At 52.7% G+C, this 16,070-nt stretch overlaps 1 protein-coding gene and 1 pseudogene across 1 annotated transcript; both read left to right on the top strand.

Annotated features, from left to right (window-relative positions):
* The window catches only part of LOC127060601 (zinc finger protein 239-like), a 143,021-nt pseudogene that overhangs the window by 99,779 nt on the left and 27,172 nt on the right, over nt 1-16,070 (top strand).
* Nucleotides 3,232-4,149, top strand: LOC127060499 (olfactory receptor 14J1-like). The gene has a single exon (XM_050984144.1). The coding sequence runs from the start codon at nt 3,232-3,234 to the stop codon at nt 4,147-4,149; it is 918 nt and encodes a 305-aa protein (XP_050840101.1).

Below are 16,070 nucleotides of genomic sequence, written 5' to 3'. Positions count from 1 at the left end.
CTTGGTGGCACAGACCCTGCTGTGCCCCAGGGCACCAAGACTTGGCTTCTCTTTGTCCCCACCTGTCATCACTGCCTCCAGTTCTCTGCTCTGCCTGGGGCCTGGGAACACTTTCTCAGTGGTGTCCCTCAGTGGGACCCATTAAAAGTCCAAGGAACTTTGGAGTGTGATTCTGACTTGGAGTTCTGGAGAGGTTTTCTTCAGCTCCCTCTCAGGGCTGATGTTCAGGGCCTGAGCACAAAGCCCCAGAGGCTCATTAAAGTCCTTGTGCTGTGTCTGTGCTGCTGAGCTGGGCTTGGCTCCTGGCACAGAGGCAGCTCCTGGTAACCAAGAAGAGCTTCAAAAGCACATTTCTCTTGATGAGCAGCTCCTCTGCCAGCCGAGCAGGGCTGGGGCACTGCCTGCAGCCACCCTGGGCACAGCACAGAGGCACAGAGAGCTTCAATCAGTCAGGGCTGGGAAGGGGCTGAGAAGTGCCTGGGGCACAATCCCTGCCAGCCCTTGGCACAGGAACCTCTGGCTGCAGGACAATGCAGCTGCAGCTCCTGCAGTGATCTCCTAAAGCTGGAACATCCCAATGCCTGCAGACTCTGTTAGTACATTCTCTGATTGTCTCTTGTGCAGAGCAGCCAGGGGTGCCCAGGGCTGTCCTGCAGAGCAGGGTCCTGCAGCCCAGGGCGCTGTGCTGGGGCAGGGACTCTGCTGCCTGCCAGGGACAGCTCTCAGCCAGCCCTGGCAGCTGCTCCCAGCACTGGAGAGAAGCTCTGGGGGGAAGGAGCCACCCTGAGCAGGGCAGGTGCTGCTTCTGAGAGGGGCTGGGTGGGGCAGGGCTGCTCCCAGCTCCAGACCAGCTTGGGCACAGCTCCGGAGGGAACTTCCCAAATAAGGTGAGCCTGGGATTGCTGTAAGTATCCGAAGCTTTCCTGAGTGAGGTATCAATTTCCTGCTTGGAGAGGGATGGGAAAGTTGGGCTGATGACAAAAAGATTTTTGCTTTTTCTGTATTTTTTCACATATTCATGCCTCTGTAAATTACTATTATATAATTATAAATCTATAATCATTATTTTGTTCTATTAAACTCTTTTTTTTAACTCTTATTAAGCTATTATTTTATACTTTTATAACTGTTATCCTTAATTACCTCTGGTATATTTCGTAACCTTTCTGTTAGACTTTAGAACAATAGGCTGACTGTCTAAATAAATTCCTGAAATACTGTCTTTTTATCCATGTTATTATCAAATAGTCCTATTATTAGGAAGAGAGCCTACAAGAATATTTTGTTTATTGACCAGAATGTGAGCAGTCACAACAAAAAGTAGAGGAAAAGAAGCCCTTGGACCTTCTCCAATGGGTTGACCCAGGGGTGTGTAACAGGGGAAACTGAATCTGCTACTGGATGTTCCTGTTAAATATCCTAATTTATCAACCTTAATAAATTGTTGAAATCAGGCCCCAGGTGTGCCCCATCGCCACTGGGACACCTGGAAGCTTCCAATTATTGTCTGGTTTTCACTTTACTGTTCTAACACTGTTCCAAGGGGTTTTTTTTTTTTTCTCTTTTGATTACAGACAACAGGGGGATGAGAGAAGCAGAACAGGAATTGTAATCCCAGAATCACAGAACACTCTGAGTTGAAAGGGACACAAAGGATCATCAAAGGAATGTTTGAACATTTACAGAGACTCCAGAACTGTAACTCTGGATGGTCAGTCTCTCTGCTGGGAGCCTCCCAAAGGGCCCTCAGGCACTCCTCAGCCCTGGACAGCAGCAGCATCACCTCTGCAGGGCTAGCAGGGCTCTCCTGAGCTGCCTTTGCCCACCTGCACACAGAGCCTGCCCCAGCCAGGGCCCTGCACACAGGCAGGTTTCTGTAGGACTGGGGCCAGGGCACACAGGGTGGGATGGGCTCTGTGAGCGCTGGCAGGGACAAGGCTCCTCTCAGGAGGGAATGTCCAGGCCCAGGGAGATGCTGAGGGAAGGAGAGGGGGCTGAAGAGAGCAGTGCTGGGGGCAGGAGGGCACTGCTGGTGTGTGGGAGGTGCTGGGCACAGCTGGGCATGGGAACACTGTCCTGAGTGCCCGGCTGTCTGTGCCCTGCCCTCTCAGGCACAGCACCACAACATCTTCTCTTGTTTCTGCACTGCCCTGATATTGTCACTGTTATCTGCTGCTCTCAGGGAGGCTCTGGCATTGTCAGCAGCTGAGTCAGGCACTGCCCTTGGCATTCTTGCCAGGCAGAGTTGTCCATGGGAATGGGGTTTCCAAGGTTCCCTGGCACCTGTGGGGCTGTGGGCAAAGCAGTCCACGGGAAAGGGGAATGAGCTGAGCCCCCTCCCTGAGATCCCATCATGGGCACACACAGGGATCTCCTTGCTGTGCCCTTCCAAGCTCTGAGCTGCCCTCCTGGGTGCAAATCTGTGCCAGAGCCTCTGGGAGTTCCCTGAATGTCCCACAGGGAAGGGCAGAGCTGCCAGAGCTGAGGAAATGTTGTTGGGTTTGCCAAGGGAGCCGTGAGTGTCCTTGGCACAAGGGGTGCTGAGACCTTGCCCAGAGACCTTGAGAGAGGGTGAGACATTCAGGGATCCCTCTGCTCTGGGCAGGGTCTGGTTTATCCCAGAGTGGCCCGGGAGTGTGATTGTGCTCTGATTGCAGCCAAAGGTTCAAAGCCAGGGCTGGTGGGAACAAGCCCATCCAGCCCCTCACCTTCCCTGAGCCACAGGGAATCCTTTGCCTCTTCCCTCTCTCAGTAGCAAACTTGGGGTGCAGCAGGAATGCTGGAGATTTCTGACCTCAGAGAGCCAGGAAAAATGTGTGGGTAGGAAAAAAATTCCAAAAATAACTCCTGCCATCTGTTTCCTTTAGACGTGTGAGTACAGATGCTTCCAAGCATTTCTGTATTATGAGTGAGTCCCTGGAAATATCCTGAATATCCAGCCTTGTCCCTTTACCCCATGGCCAAAACCCCAGGGCAGAGGAGGAGGGATGGCTCCTCAAGAGCCCCCACACACAGGCCTGGCTGCTCCTGGCACACTCAGCCAGCACCTGGGTGCTGGAGGTGGAGCTCAGGCAGGGACCTGGGTGAAGGTTTTCCCAGAGCAGGAACAAGGCTGGGTGAGTCCCAGCTGGAGAGCATGCAGGGATCGGCCCAGGTTTGGCTCCAAGCAGCCTCTCCTGACCTGCCACTGTCCATTCTCCATGAACAGGTCCCCAAGTGCAGCCACAGCAAATGTCCAACAGCAGCTCCATCAGCCACTTCCTCCTGCTGGCATTGGCAGACATGCGGCAGCTGCAGCTCCTGCACTTCTGCCTCTTGCTGGCCATCTCCCTGGCTGCCCTCCTGGGCAACGGCCTCATCATCAGCGCCGTAGCCTGCGGCCACCACCTGCACACGCCCATGTTCTTCTTCCTGCTCAACCTGGCCCTCACTGACCTGGGCTGCATCTGCACCACTGTCCCCAAAGCCATGCACAATTCCCTCTGGGACACCAGGAACATCACCTATACAGGATGTGCAGCACAGCTCTTTTTTTTTGTGTTCTTCATCTCAGCAGAGTTTTACCTCCTGACCATCATGTGCTACGACCGCTACGTGTCCATCTGCAAACCCCTGCACTACGGGACCCTCCTGGGCAGCAGAGCTTGTGCCCACATGGCAGCAGCTGCCTGGGCCAGTGCCTTTCTCAATGCTCTGCTGCTCACAGCAAATACATTTTCCCTGCCCCTATGCCGGGGCAATGCCCTGGGCCAGTTCTTCTGTGAAATCTCACAGATCCTAAAACTCTCCTGCTCCAATTCCTACCTCAGGGAATTTGGACTTCTTGTGTTTTCCATCTATTTAGCTTTTGGTTGTTTTGTGTTCATTGTTTTCTCCTATGTGCAGATCTTCAGGGCTGTGCTGAGGATCCCCTCTGAGCAGGGACGGCACAAAGCCTTTTCCACCTGCCTCCCTCACCTGGCCGTGATCTCTTTGTTCATCAGCACTGGAACATTTTCTGACCTTAAGCCCCCCTCCATCTCCTCCCCATCCCTGGATCTGGCCCTGTCACTTCTGTACTCGGTGGTGACTCCAGCTCTGAACCCCCTCATCTACAGCCTGAGGAACCAGGAGCTCAAGGCTGCAGTGTGGAGACTGATGACTGGATAATTTCAGAAACATTAAACTGCTGGCCAGTGTCTGCACATCACTTGTAATAAAAGTAAACTTTGATACTTCTTTCTGGCTTCAGTGTGGAGGTTCTTTTATTTTGTTGTTTCATTTTTTTAACATAGACCACAAAGAAATGTCATTGTTTGTTCCATTTCTCAAAAGGTTTCTTTCCACCTTCCTTGTGGCCACAGATTATGTCAATGAGGAGCAGTGCTCATGGTGGCCCAAAAAGCACTAAAGGATCTCCCAGCAAAGTTTTCTGCAGAGATGCCCTTTTGTTGCCTTCTCTGGAGCTGCAGCAGCAATGTCTGTGTGCAGAGCTGGGGGCAGATCAGTGCTGGCCCAGTAGCTGTGCCCAGCAGCTGTGCCCAGCAGCAGCACTTGGTGTTGCCAGTGCTGCTCCCGTGGCCCTGCCCCACTGCCCTGGTGGCCCTGGTGTTGCTGCTGGGCCTGAGTGCTCTCGGGGCCGGGCACAGCCCTGGGGGTGGCAGTGCCAGGGCTGCAGCAGGGACAGGCCATGGGCACTGCTGGGGCAGCACTGACGCCTCAGGCCAGGCCCTGGGGGCTCCAGGCTCCTTGCCCAGGCTCTCTCAAGAACACACCCAGGCCAATGCTCAGCACAGAAAACCCCTGTGAGCAGCCCCAGGGTGGCCGTGGGCAGGTCGGGGGCAAACAGCATGGCTGGTGCTCTGCAAGGGCCCTGGGGGAGATGGGAAGGAGCAGCAGAGCAGGGGCTGATCCATCCCCAGTGCTCTGGACAGCCCAGGGCAGCGTCCCAGAGCGTCCTCATGGAGCTGCCAAAAAAATCCCCCCTCTGCAGCCCTGGCCTCTCCCCCAGCTCACACAGGTGCCCCATCCTTGCAGGCACAGACACGGCAGCACTGGCTCAGCAGCCCCTGTTTGCATTGCACAGAGCAGGGGGAGCACCCCCATGCTGTTGGTGTGGGGACATGAACCTGAGGGAGCACAAATGCCATCAGCCCCTGGGGCCAGCAAGGGCTGGGGGACACCAGGGAAACCACTCAGCTTTGTCCTGGCCTCTGCAGTCAGCCAGAAAGTTTGTTCCCATAAGCTGGGAGTTTCCTGTCCCTCTGCAGACGCTGTTGCTCAGAGCCAGGGCTGCCTGGCAGCCACCCCCAAACTGCCCTCAGCATTTCCTTGGCTTCACCTTTGCTCTCTTTATTCTTTCCTGCTACAAATTTCTTCTTCTTCCCACCGCTGCAAACAGCCCATCCCTGTTTGCCCTTTCCTCTCTGGCCCCACTCCCGATTGCAGTTCCTGCCTTGGCACCATGGGAAGGTCCCTTGGGGAGCAGGATCATCCTAGAAGTGCTGCAGGAATTGTCTGCAGGCTCCTGCAGTGCCTCCTGCTGCTCCCCTGCCAGAGGCACCCCAGGCCAGGGGGGCACATCTGGGCTGCTGTGTCTGGCTCTGGGGCTCCCTGTTCTGGGCAATGAGGAGGAGCTGCAGAGGCTCTGCAGGACTGACAGGATGGGCTTTGGGGCTGGCAGGAGAAGCTGAGGGACCTGGGCTGCTGGAGCTTCTGAAGAGGAGGCCCAGGGCCCATCCTGCAACTGCTCCAAGGGTGGTTTCAGACAATCTCAGAATCAGCAAGGTTGCAAAAGACCTTGGAGATCATCAAGTCCAACCTGTTCCCTGACACTGCATTGTGTCCCCTGAGCCTCCTCTTCTCCAGGATAAACAACCCCAGCTCCCTCACCCACTCCTCACAGGACTTGTCTTCCAGACCCCTCCCCTGCCTTGTTGCCCTTCTATGGACACACTCCAGCCCCTCCATGTCTTTCCTAAATTGGGGGGCCCAGAACTGGACACAGCACTCGAGGTGCTGCCCAAGCATTTCCCAGCACTGGGGAAGAATCACTGCCCTGCTCCTGCTGGCCACACCATTCCTGATCCAGGCCAGGAGCCATTGGCCTTCTTGGCCACCTGGGCACACTGCTGGCTCATGTCCAGCCTGCTGTCCATCAGTCCCTGCAGGTCCCTTTCTGCCTGGGTGTCTCCAGCCACTCTGTCCACAGCCTGTAGTGCTGCAGGGGTTGTTGTGGCCAAAGTGCAGGACCCGGCACTTGGACTTGTTTAACCTCACCTTGTTGGATTTGAGTTATGCATCCATCATTTTCAGGTCCCTGTACAGAGCCCTCCTTCCCCCCAGCAGATCCACACTCCCAGAAAACTTGGTATCACCATGGTTCCATGAGGCCTCCCAGTATCACAGTGTTCCTTTATTTCCTTGGCGCCCCTTGGTGTCACAAAGTCCCTTGGATCCTTGGCCCCCGCAGTGTCACAATGGCACCGTGGTCCCCCAAGGCCCTGCAGTGTCACAATGGATCTTTGTTTCCATGAGGTCTGGCAGCGCAGCAATGCTCTCCTTGGTTCCACAGTGTCACAATGGCCCCTTGGTTCCACAAGGCCCTGCAGTGTCACAGTGGCCTCTGGGGTTCCACCAGGACCCAGACTGTCACCATGGACTCCTTGCTTCCATTCAGCCCCACAGTGTCACCATGGCCCCTTGGCTCTGTGCTGCCATGTCATACACAGTGTCACCATGGTCCTCTCAGTGCCACCAGGCCCTGCAGCGTCACAATGGCCCCTTGCTTCCCCAGGGCCCTGCAGTGTCACAATCATCAGAGAATCAGCCAGGCTGGAAAAGACCTTGGAGAGCATCAAGTCCAACCTGGGACCCAACATCACATTGTCACCCAGACCATGGCACTGAGTGCCACATCCAGTTTTTCCTTAAACACCTCCAGGGACGGTGACTCACCCACCTCCCTGGGCAGCCCATTCCTGTGACCTTACATTGTTCTGTCCAACCAGTGCCAAGCACAGAGGAAGAATCTCTGCCCTGCTCCTGCTGGCCGCACCATTCCTGATCCATAGGTGTACCAGAGGCTGGATGAGGGATGTGGTAGGGTGGGGACAAAGTCTGATTAATTATCAGCCGTGAAGGATCTTGATCTTGTTACCTATTCAGACTGCATGAGAAGGAGCTGGGGATCAATGTCAATTGGACATTGCTGATACCAAACAATAAACAGAAAAAGAAAAGAGGACAACAGTTCTCTCTGCTTTTTTTTTTTCCCCCAATATAGCAGATTCACTTTAAATACACTTCAGAAATTTGTCTAATTAACCACAGAAGAACTGAAAACTTAAATTATTCCTTGGGGCTTTTCTTGTTCAGGTGTGTTGGAACAAATGTTTATGAGCCTTTTTCAGTGAATTCCTGAACTGAAGAGCTCAAGAAAGAAGACGCCTCTGGAGTAGGAAAATTCATCAGCAGCCTCCAAGTGGCTGAGGATCCAACCCCATGAGAGCAGCAATGAACAGAAATGGGCACAGCTTTGTGGCTGCCCCCGCTCTGGGATGGGCCCTGGGCCTGGAGCAGGAGCAGCTCTGGAGGGCCCCAAGGCCGGGGCTCTTGTGCTGCCCTGGGCAGGTGGGATGGCAGCAGGGGCTGCAGAGCTCTCAGCACCTCAGCCAGAGGGGAGCAGGGCACCCAGGGAGCCTCCTTGTGCCTTGGCCAAGCCCCTTCCCCCATGGCTGGGGCTGAGTCCTGTGGCAGCTGCAGCTGCTGCTGTGCCCTTGCCAGGGGCTGAGGCCGTGGGGCAGTGCCCAGAGCAGCCTGGCCTGAGCAGAGCTGTGGGGCCAGAGCCGGCTGGGCTGGGCTGGGGAGAGGCCCTTGGTGCTGCCCAGAGCTCAGGGCAGCTGGGAGAGCTTGCAGGGAGCTGGGCTGGGCTCAGAGAGCCTGGCCCAGACACCATCAGTGTCCATCTCAGCCTGGCTGAGCCTGCAGGGGCAGGACTCAGGCCAGGCCTTGTGGGGCAGGGCCAGCGCCTGTGCCAGGCATTGAAAACAGGCAAGTGGCCCAGAGAGGAGGCTGCTCTGTGCCCTTGGGGGCATGGACAGAGCAGGGAGGGGGCCCAGGACATTTGTCAGTGCCAGCCTCTGTCACCAGCCCTTGGCAGCCCTGGCTGCTGAGCCCAGCTTTGCCCTGGGCTGAGTTTGGCCGTGGCCCAGCTCCGTCCTCCTGCGGGGCTCAGGGCCTGTTCCCGGCCATGGCCAGCCCTGGCTGCCTCTCTGCTGGCCCAGAGGCCGCCAGAGCCCGGGGCAGGGCTGTCTGTGCAGGCCCACAGGTGCCACGGGCTCTGCAGGAGCTGGCAGAGGCTGCCCAGCAGGGAGGCCATGGGGCACAGAGCCCCAAGGCTGCTGTGGGCACCACGGCACAGGGGCCATTCCCAGCCGCAATGCTCCTGGCCTGGGCTGGGCCTGCACAGGGACTGGGCCACCATGGCTGGGCCAGCACAGGCCACAAAGGGGCCACGCAGCCGCTGCCGGGGCTGACAGCAAGGCCAGGCACAGACAGGGAATTGCTGAGCATGGCCTGCGCTGGCCAGGGCTGACTGTGCCAAAGGCAGAGCTCAGCTGCCCTTGGGGGCTGCAGGAACAGTCCAGAGCCCAAAGAGCCTCCATGGCTGTGCTGGAGACCAAGGCTGCAGGAGGGAAATGCAGGGCTGCTGTGGGATGGGGAGGGCACTGAATTCCAGCACACACCTCAGCTCTCTGATGATCCTGGCACCATGCTGGGCCCTGTTCCAGACTGGAGCAGAGCAGATGTTGATGGGACAGGAGCCCTGTGGGGCTGTCAGGGACCTGCAGCATGCAAGGTGCTCTGCTCTCCCTCAGGTGCTCTGGAAGAGATCCAATCCCAGCTGGGCACCTCAGGGCACAAGTGGCACTGCCTGTTCATGGGCACACAGCTGATGTCTGCCTGGAAAGGGGCGCAGGTGTTAATACCTGTTAGTTTCATAATATACAAGTGAATCTTTATTATCTGGGTTTCTTGAGTGCTCTTAAGCAATAGTAGAGTTTTCCAACAAAGAACAGGTATTTCCTCAAAGTGTACTGATGACAGGAGAAGACATACAAATCTTCCAATCTACTTGTGTCACCAGTTTTTAGTCTGTAATTTAATTTTACTTTTCCATCGGGTGTTCCCAGCTCTCCTGTTGAAATGACCATGTCTAAGGACATCTCGTCTTCTCTAGGCCCGCTGGAACTTTATTCGTCCCATTGCTCCCAGATTTCCTCCTCCAGATGCTCTGTGGTCATTCAAGGGCCTCTCAGCTGACTGGTTTCATGCTTTGAGCTGCAGGGAGGTGTCAAATTTTTCTGAAGTTAAATAAATATGTCAATAATCATCATCTTAATTGTTTTTATATCAAACACTCAATTACCTTCTCTAATGTCTTAGTCTAAAACTGTTCCTGTACAGAAATCCCTTGTTGGACATGTCAGATGCTGCTGGGACATCACAGAGAACTGAGGGAAGGGCTGTGATGGTTTTTGAACTCTTCAAGTGTTCAACTTGTGTTTGTTGCCCAGAAAACCTTTCTGTGCCTCTGAGTGTCACCAGTCCCTGAGCCCAAAGGACACAAACCTGAGGAGTTGTGGTTCCCCTTGCAGGGGCTGCACTTGGACCTTGGCTCTGCACAGGAGAGCTCTTCATCCCCTTTCTCTCTTTTCCTCCCTCTGAGCATGGAGGGAGCTCCTGACTTCAGTGTGTGACTTGCGTGTGTGCAAAGAGCAAATCTGGGCAGGATCGGGGCAGGGAGGGTTTGGGGGACCTTGGGATCTGCGCTGGGCACAGAAGGTGTTTTCCATTGCTCTGAGACTGTCTGCTCTGGAAAGGGGATTTAATATCCAGCAGAGGAATGACTTGTGTATTTTGATGGAGTTGTGCCTTCCCTTGGCTTTGTTGGCTGACAAGAAGTGAACATCCCTCTGTGTCTCAGGCAGCTCCTTCTCCAAGGAAAGCAGATGGGAGTTGGAGCCAAGGAGCTGAAAGCTGCAGGTGCAGCCTGGGCTGGAGGGAGCTCAGATTTGCACAAGGCTGCTCTGAGTGCCAGGGCGTGGATGGGGGAAATGGTGGGGTGGGGGTAGGGACAGAGTCTGATTGATTGTCAGCCATGCAGGGTCTTGGTTTTCATATCTATTCAAACTGCATGAGGAGGTACTTGGGTTCCATGTCAATTGTAGACTGCACATATCAATTTATTAGCAGGGAAAAAAAAGCTAAAAGGACCTAGAAAATCTTTTCTCACTGTCTTTTTAAATAGAACATATTCAGTTTGAATACACTACTGAAATCTGTCTAATTGACCACAAAGGATTTGAAAATTAAAATCAAATTATCCCCAGAGACTTGGCTTGTTAAGGTGTTCTGAATGTTAATGAGCCCTGGGAGACTGAATTCCTGCACTGAAGAGCTGAAGGCTGAACAAGGCTCTGGAGCAGTGAAATTCAGCAGCAGCCCCCAAGGTGCTGAGGATGTCAGCAGCCCCCACTGAGGCCATCCCTGCCCAGAGCCCCTGGGGGAATGGGCAGACAAGGAGAGCGTCCCTGGGGCTGGGGCAGCACAACTCAGAGGCACCAGGGGCTCCAGCTGGGAAATGGAGTGTGGAATGGGGCTGGGAAAGCCCTGCCTGGGCTGGGCCAAGCAGGACACACAAGCCCTGACCCCCATCCCCCAAACAATTCTCTCAAAGAGACATTGAAAAGGAATTACAATTGTTTGTGTACTCTGAGTTGGACTCCCTGGGGAAATACCAGTACAAGGGATTTTGAGGAGCTCAGAAAAACCAAACAGCCTTTACTGTCAACTTTAGACAATCAGAGAAATGTTGGCCAAATGTTTTTTATGACAGTGTAATGGTTTTGGATTTTTAATTTAAGATTTTTGTAATCTTGAGATTTCCTAATTAATGGATTGATGAGTTTGGCGAGTTTTAGTGTCTGTTAACTTTTGTATTTATTTTGTTGTGAGATAGGATTAGGAGAAAGGTAGAGTAGGTTTAAAATTTTAAAAGGGTATGAAGAAAATTTTATTAAAAGTAACTAAAAGAAAAAATGTAGTAATATTTAAAATCAACTCCTTAGAAGACTTTTTTTTCTTTTCAACTTTTTCTTTACTGACAATGTAAAGAAACAAAATTTAAAATTTCTAGTTTGTTTACTATTTCTAGAATAGTCTTTTTTAGTTTACTTTGGGAAAGAAGTTTTTCTTGTTAAGGTAATGGAGATTTTTTTTACAAAAGGAAGAAATAGGGGTATTTTTGTGATTCCTAATTTTTCCATGGATAACAGTTGTCTGGGGAACTTTGTTATTGTGCAGTTGTTTTTATTGCTACAAGCTTTCTTACAGCTTGTTGGTGGGCCTTGTTGACTTATGGGGTATTTTTTTAAAGATTAATTCTTTAAAGGTAAAAATCTTTGTTATTTACTTTTAAAATTATTTTTATCTCTGGGAATAGAGATCTCTTGGGGATACTGGATTACTTATTTTATGTTTCTGATTAAAATTTTAAAGAAATCAAAGTATTTTAACTTTTGTTTATTCTAGTATGGAGGTTTTTGTTTGATATTAATTTGACTTTTTTATATAGTTTTTTGTTGAATAATAAAATGAGTTTTTTCTTTACAGTTTATAAGACGATTTTTGTTTTAAGATTAAGGTATTCCTTCTTCTTTTTTATTTGGGATTTAGTTTCTTCTTTACTGAATTTGATTGCTTTCTGTTGGTTTTTATATGCTTGTATTTTGTTTTTCTTTTACTCAAGGGAGGATTGAAGAATTGAAAGGATGAACACCTGACCTGCCAGTTATTTGTGGAGGAAGTTGTGGTTTTATTGTGTTATGGCTGGTTTTTGGGGGTTTTTGTGTTTAATTTTTTAGTTGTGGGGTTATTTAGTGTGAGTTGTAGCTTGCAGGAGGTTTTGGTTTGAGTTGTTTTGGGGGGAGGGAACTTGATGGTAAGATTTTAATGGGTGTGGCTAGCTTTTTTCTGGTTGGGGTTTTGTAGCCGCTTTTGTTTTCCTGTTTGGGAGTTGTTGGGGTTTGGTTTGGTCAGAATTGAGCCGATAGAGGGGTGGCCTGGGGAGGGGGGAAGAGGCTTGGCCCATGGCAGGGCTGCTTGGTTTGGTTTGGTTTGGTTTGGTTTGGTTTGGTTTGGTTTGGTTTGGTTTGGTTTGGTTTGGTTTGGTTTGGTTTGGTTTGGTTTGGTTTGGTTTGGTTGAGATGGGGGCTGGGACCAGGGCCTGCTGCTTCTTTGTTGACTGGAAAAGAAAGAGGAGGTTCCTGGGTTTTTCATCTTTAACATTTGTGTTTAACAGAGGCATGTTCAGTATCTCAGTGGTTTAACAGATTGTCAGTTACACAAAAGGTTTTGTGTTACTTTTTAAATTCTTCTCCTGTCAAACTACAACAGACATTGAATCAACAAAACACACTTCTCAAAGCATTGACTTGGCCCATTTGACTTCACAAACTCTAAGCCTGTTCAATTTAATGTTAATCAAAATTTGCAGGAGCACAGAAACAGAAGACGAAGACACAGAAAGAGGGAGAGACAAAAAGATACAGAGAGGCACACACAGCTGCCAACTCCTGGATTCCAGTGCTGTTCAGAGAGAAATTCCAAGAGGAGGAAGGGCCAGATGCATGCTTGCCTTGTGGTCAGCCTTCAATAGCCCTTGGTCTTCCTGGGCCCTTCCCCCAGGTGGGACTTGGGCTCATTTGGTCCCTCAGGAGCTGGGCTGGGGCTCCAGAGGTGGCTGTGGAGCATTGCCTGTGCTGTGCCAGGGACTGGCAGACACTGCTGGGCTGGGATGGAGGCTCTGGGGGGACTGGGGTTCCAGGGCAGGCCAGGACTGGGGTTCCAGGGCAGGCCAGGACTGGGGTTCCAGGGTAGGACAAGGCTGGACCTGCCCCCTTCTTCCCCCACACATGAAATGTTTCCAGCCAACAATCTCTTCCAGCCTGTCACAATAGGCAGTGTTGGAGTTGGGATTCCAAATACTGGCCATGGGGCACCAGGATGAGAAGGACAGTTCATTTCCATAGGAAGGAAAAACAGGGAGCCACAGTGTTTCAGTAGCAGATGAGAGAGACCCTCCATGTGCCAAGGTCAGCTGGACCAGCCAGGCAGCCCCAGGGATTCCAACCCAGCAGACCTGTCCTGGGTTCTCCTGGTTCCATTGGGCCCTGCAGTGTCACAATGGTCTCTGTGGTTCCACAGGCCCCACAATGTCACAATGGGCCCTTGGTCCTATGGAGCCCCCCCTGTGTCACTATGGTGCCCTTGGTTCCATGAGGCCCCCTGGTATCACAATGGATCCTTGGTTCCATGTTGCCACACAATGTCAGAATGCTTTTCTTGCTTACCTGGGACCTCATTCTGTCACCATGGTCACAGTGTTTCCATGTGGCCCTGCAGTGTCAGAACGTCCTCTTGGTTTCCTGAGGCTCCAAAGGCTCACAAGGGTCTCCATGATTCCATGGTGCCCCACAGTGTCCCTTGGTTTCATGGTCCCTTGGTTCCATGAGGCTGTGAAGTCTCTTAATGGTGTCTCCATGGTCCCATGAGGCCTTGCAATGTCACAATGGACCTTTGGCTCTATGGGGTCTCAGAGTGTCACAATGGCCCCTTGGTCCCATGACACCCCAAAGTGTCACAATGGTCTCCACAGTTCCATGAGGCCCCGCGGTGTCACAATGGATCCTTGGTTTGATGGGGCCTCTCATGTCACAATGATCCCTACATTCCATGGAAACAGTGTCAGTATGGTCCCCTTGGTTCCATGAGGCCCAGCAATGTCACAGTGCTCTCCATGATTCTATGAGGCCCCACCATGTCACACTGGCCCCTTGGTCTCACAGGGCCCCCCAGTGTCACACTGGTCCCTTGGTCTCACAGGGCCCCACAGTGTCACAATGGTCCCTTGGTTCCATGGCCCTGTGCTGCTGCATTCCCCCCTCCCCTTCTCAGCCGGCCCTGCCAGCTCAGAAATGCTCCTTGGGCCTGGGCCTTGGCCAGCAGCCCCTGGGCTCAGCTCCTCTCAGCTCATCACAAACACTGTCTGCTCCAGGCACTGCTGCTGCCCAAACAGCTCCTGCTTTCTCTACCAGCAGCCCTGGGAACTGTTTTTGTTCCCTCAGTGGCAAAACATCCCTGTTCTCACAGTGCCAAAGAAAGCTGCTGATGCCAAGTGTGGCCAGGATGAACCATTGCTGGGACTGCAGCCCCTCTCGTGGGGCCCTGCACACAGCGCTCCAAAAGGAGCCCTTGGAGCTCTCCTGGGCCAGCGACTCCCTCTGGGTGGGGCCTCTCCCAGCCGGGAACTCTCCCATTTGCTGCACTCGGGATCCTGAACAACCACAGAGCCTGGGCTGATCCCCCCACTGCTCCAGGCTCAGCCCTTGGCCTGCTGGGGAGATGCCAAAGCATCCACAGGGAGCATTCCCTGCCCTCAGGGGAATTTCTCCCAGGTGCCTTGCACTGACTCTGTGTGTCTGTGTGCACACAGGAGTGCCTGTGCTGGGGAAATGGGGCAGAAATGCTGCTCTCTGAGGGGTCTGACTGCCTTGCATAGCTGAGTCAGTCAGGCCTGAAAGAAATGTTCAGTCATGGGGTATGAGCTAAGTTAAATGCTTCTGAGAGTTGTTCTTTTGCTAAGTTGTTACTTTTAGTGTAAGTTAGTAGGCAAGGTATGTGTTATATCTCTGTTAAATTGCCAAGTCATAAATTATAAGTTTGGTTGAAAACGTTTAAGTGCTGGTTTTGGCTAAATTGTGACATTTAAGCTATCAGTTCAGGTTAAGGTGTAAGTTAAGTCTGGTTATGTTTGAGCTCTTTTAAGATTTTATCTCTTTATTCCTTTCATCCTTGCCCTCCCTGTTCCTCAGTCACACACACACAGGGACAGTTCTTGGTTCATTTCTGGTTTGATTGCTTGGATTCTGTTTGGTTTTGCTGTTGCTTTGTTTCCCTGGTGTGCCTGAAGTGTCCAGTCAGGAGCAGAGTGACTCTTGCCAAGGAACTTTGTGCTGCTGTCCCTTAATATTAAATCTGGTTTTTGCTGATCCCTTGCTGGAAATTATTTTCAGTGCTCTCCAGCCCTCATTTGTAACAGGGTGAAGGAGCCCTGGCCCAGGCTCTGGCCCTGGGGGACACGGGGACGCTGCCGGGGGGTCCCTGTCCCCCTGTCCCACCCCCATGGCCCCGGCCCCCCATCCCCGTGTCAGGCTCTGGGGTCAATCTCGTGGAACATCCTCTGGGGGAGGCTGCGGCACCGGGGGCGGGGGGACCCGGGGGGACAAGGGACCCTGCTGGGCACGAGCAGGGTTGGACTGCTCTGGGGGAACTGTGAGGGGGGACAGGGCAGAGTGACCTCCCCAGTGACCTCACACAGCCCCTGTGATGTCACAGAGCCCCTGTGATGTCACACAGCCCCTGTGACGTCACACAGCCATCTGTGATGTCACACAGCCCCTCTGATGTCACAGGGCCTCTTGTGATGTCACACAGCCATCTGTGATGTCACACAGCCCCTGTGACGTCACAGAGCCCCTGTGATGTCACAGGGCCCCTTGTGATGTCACACAGCCCCTGTGATGTCACACAGGAGCGCGGCCCAGCTCAGCAGCACAGACACAGCACAAAGACTTTAATGACCCTCTGGGGCTCGGCTGCTCTTTGCATCTGACCCAGTCCTTTAGAGAGTGCTCAAAGAACTTCTCAAGAATTCACAAAGAGACTGAAACACCGAAGTTTCTTGTACTATGAAGAGATCCCTGTCAGGGACACAACTGAGAAAGTGTCCCCAGGTTCCAGGTAGAGCAGAACCCTGGAGGCAGTGATAGCAGCTGAGGACAAGCAAGGCAAAGGTGTCTCTGGTGCTGAGCACACCTGGATGTGTTTCAGGAATGCAAAGGGCCAAGGCCTGAGCCCCAGCCCCTGGCAAGGCAGATCCTGTCCCTCCCTCCTTGCTCAGGGCTCTTCCCAGGATGGGCACTGGCATGTGGGGATGGGCAATGCCAAGGGCAGGACCATGGGGCGGC

This window comes from Serinus canaria, chromosome 25 (assembly GCF_022539315.1).
Source record: "Serinus canaria isolate serCan28SL12 chromosome 25, serCan2020, whole genome shotgun sequence".
Classification (NCBI taxonomy): Eukaryota; Metazoa; Chordata; class Aves; order Passeriformes; family Fringillidae; genus Serinus; species Serinus canaria.
The sequence above is the reverse complement of the archived record's forward strand: the minus strand, read 5'-3'. Positions and strand labels throughout refer to the sequence as shown.

What these genes read in the sequence shown, in the direction of transcription:
- LOC127060499 (XM_050984144.1), top strand. Translation starts at nt 3,232, where the DNA reads ATGTCCAACAGCAGCTCCATCAGCCACTTCCTCCTGCTGGCATTGGCA.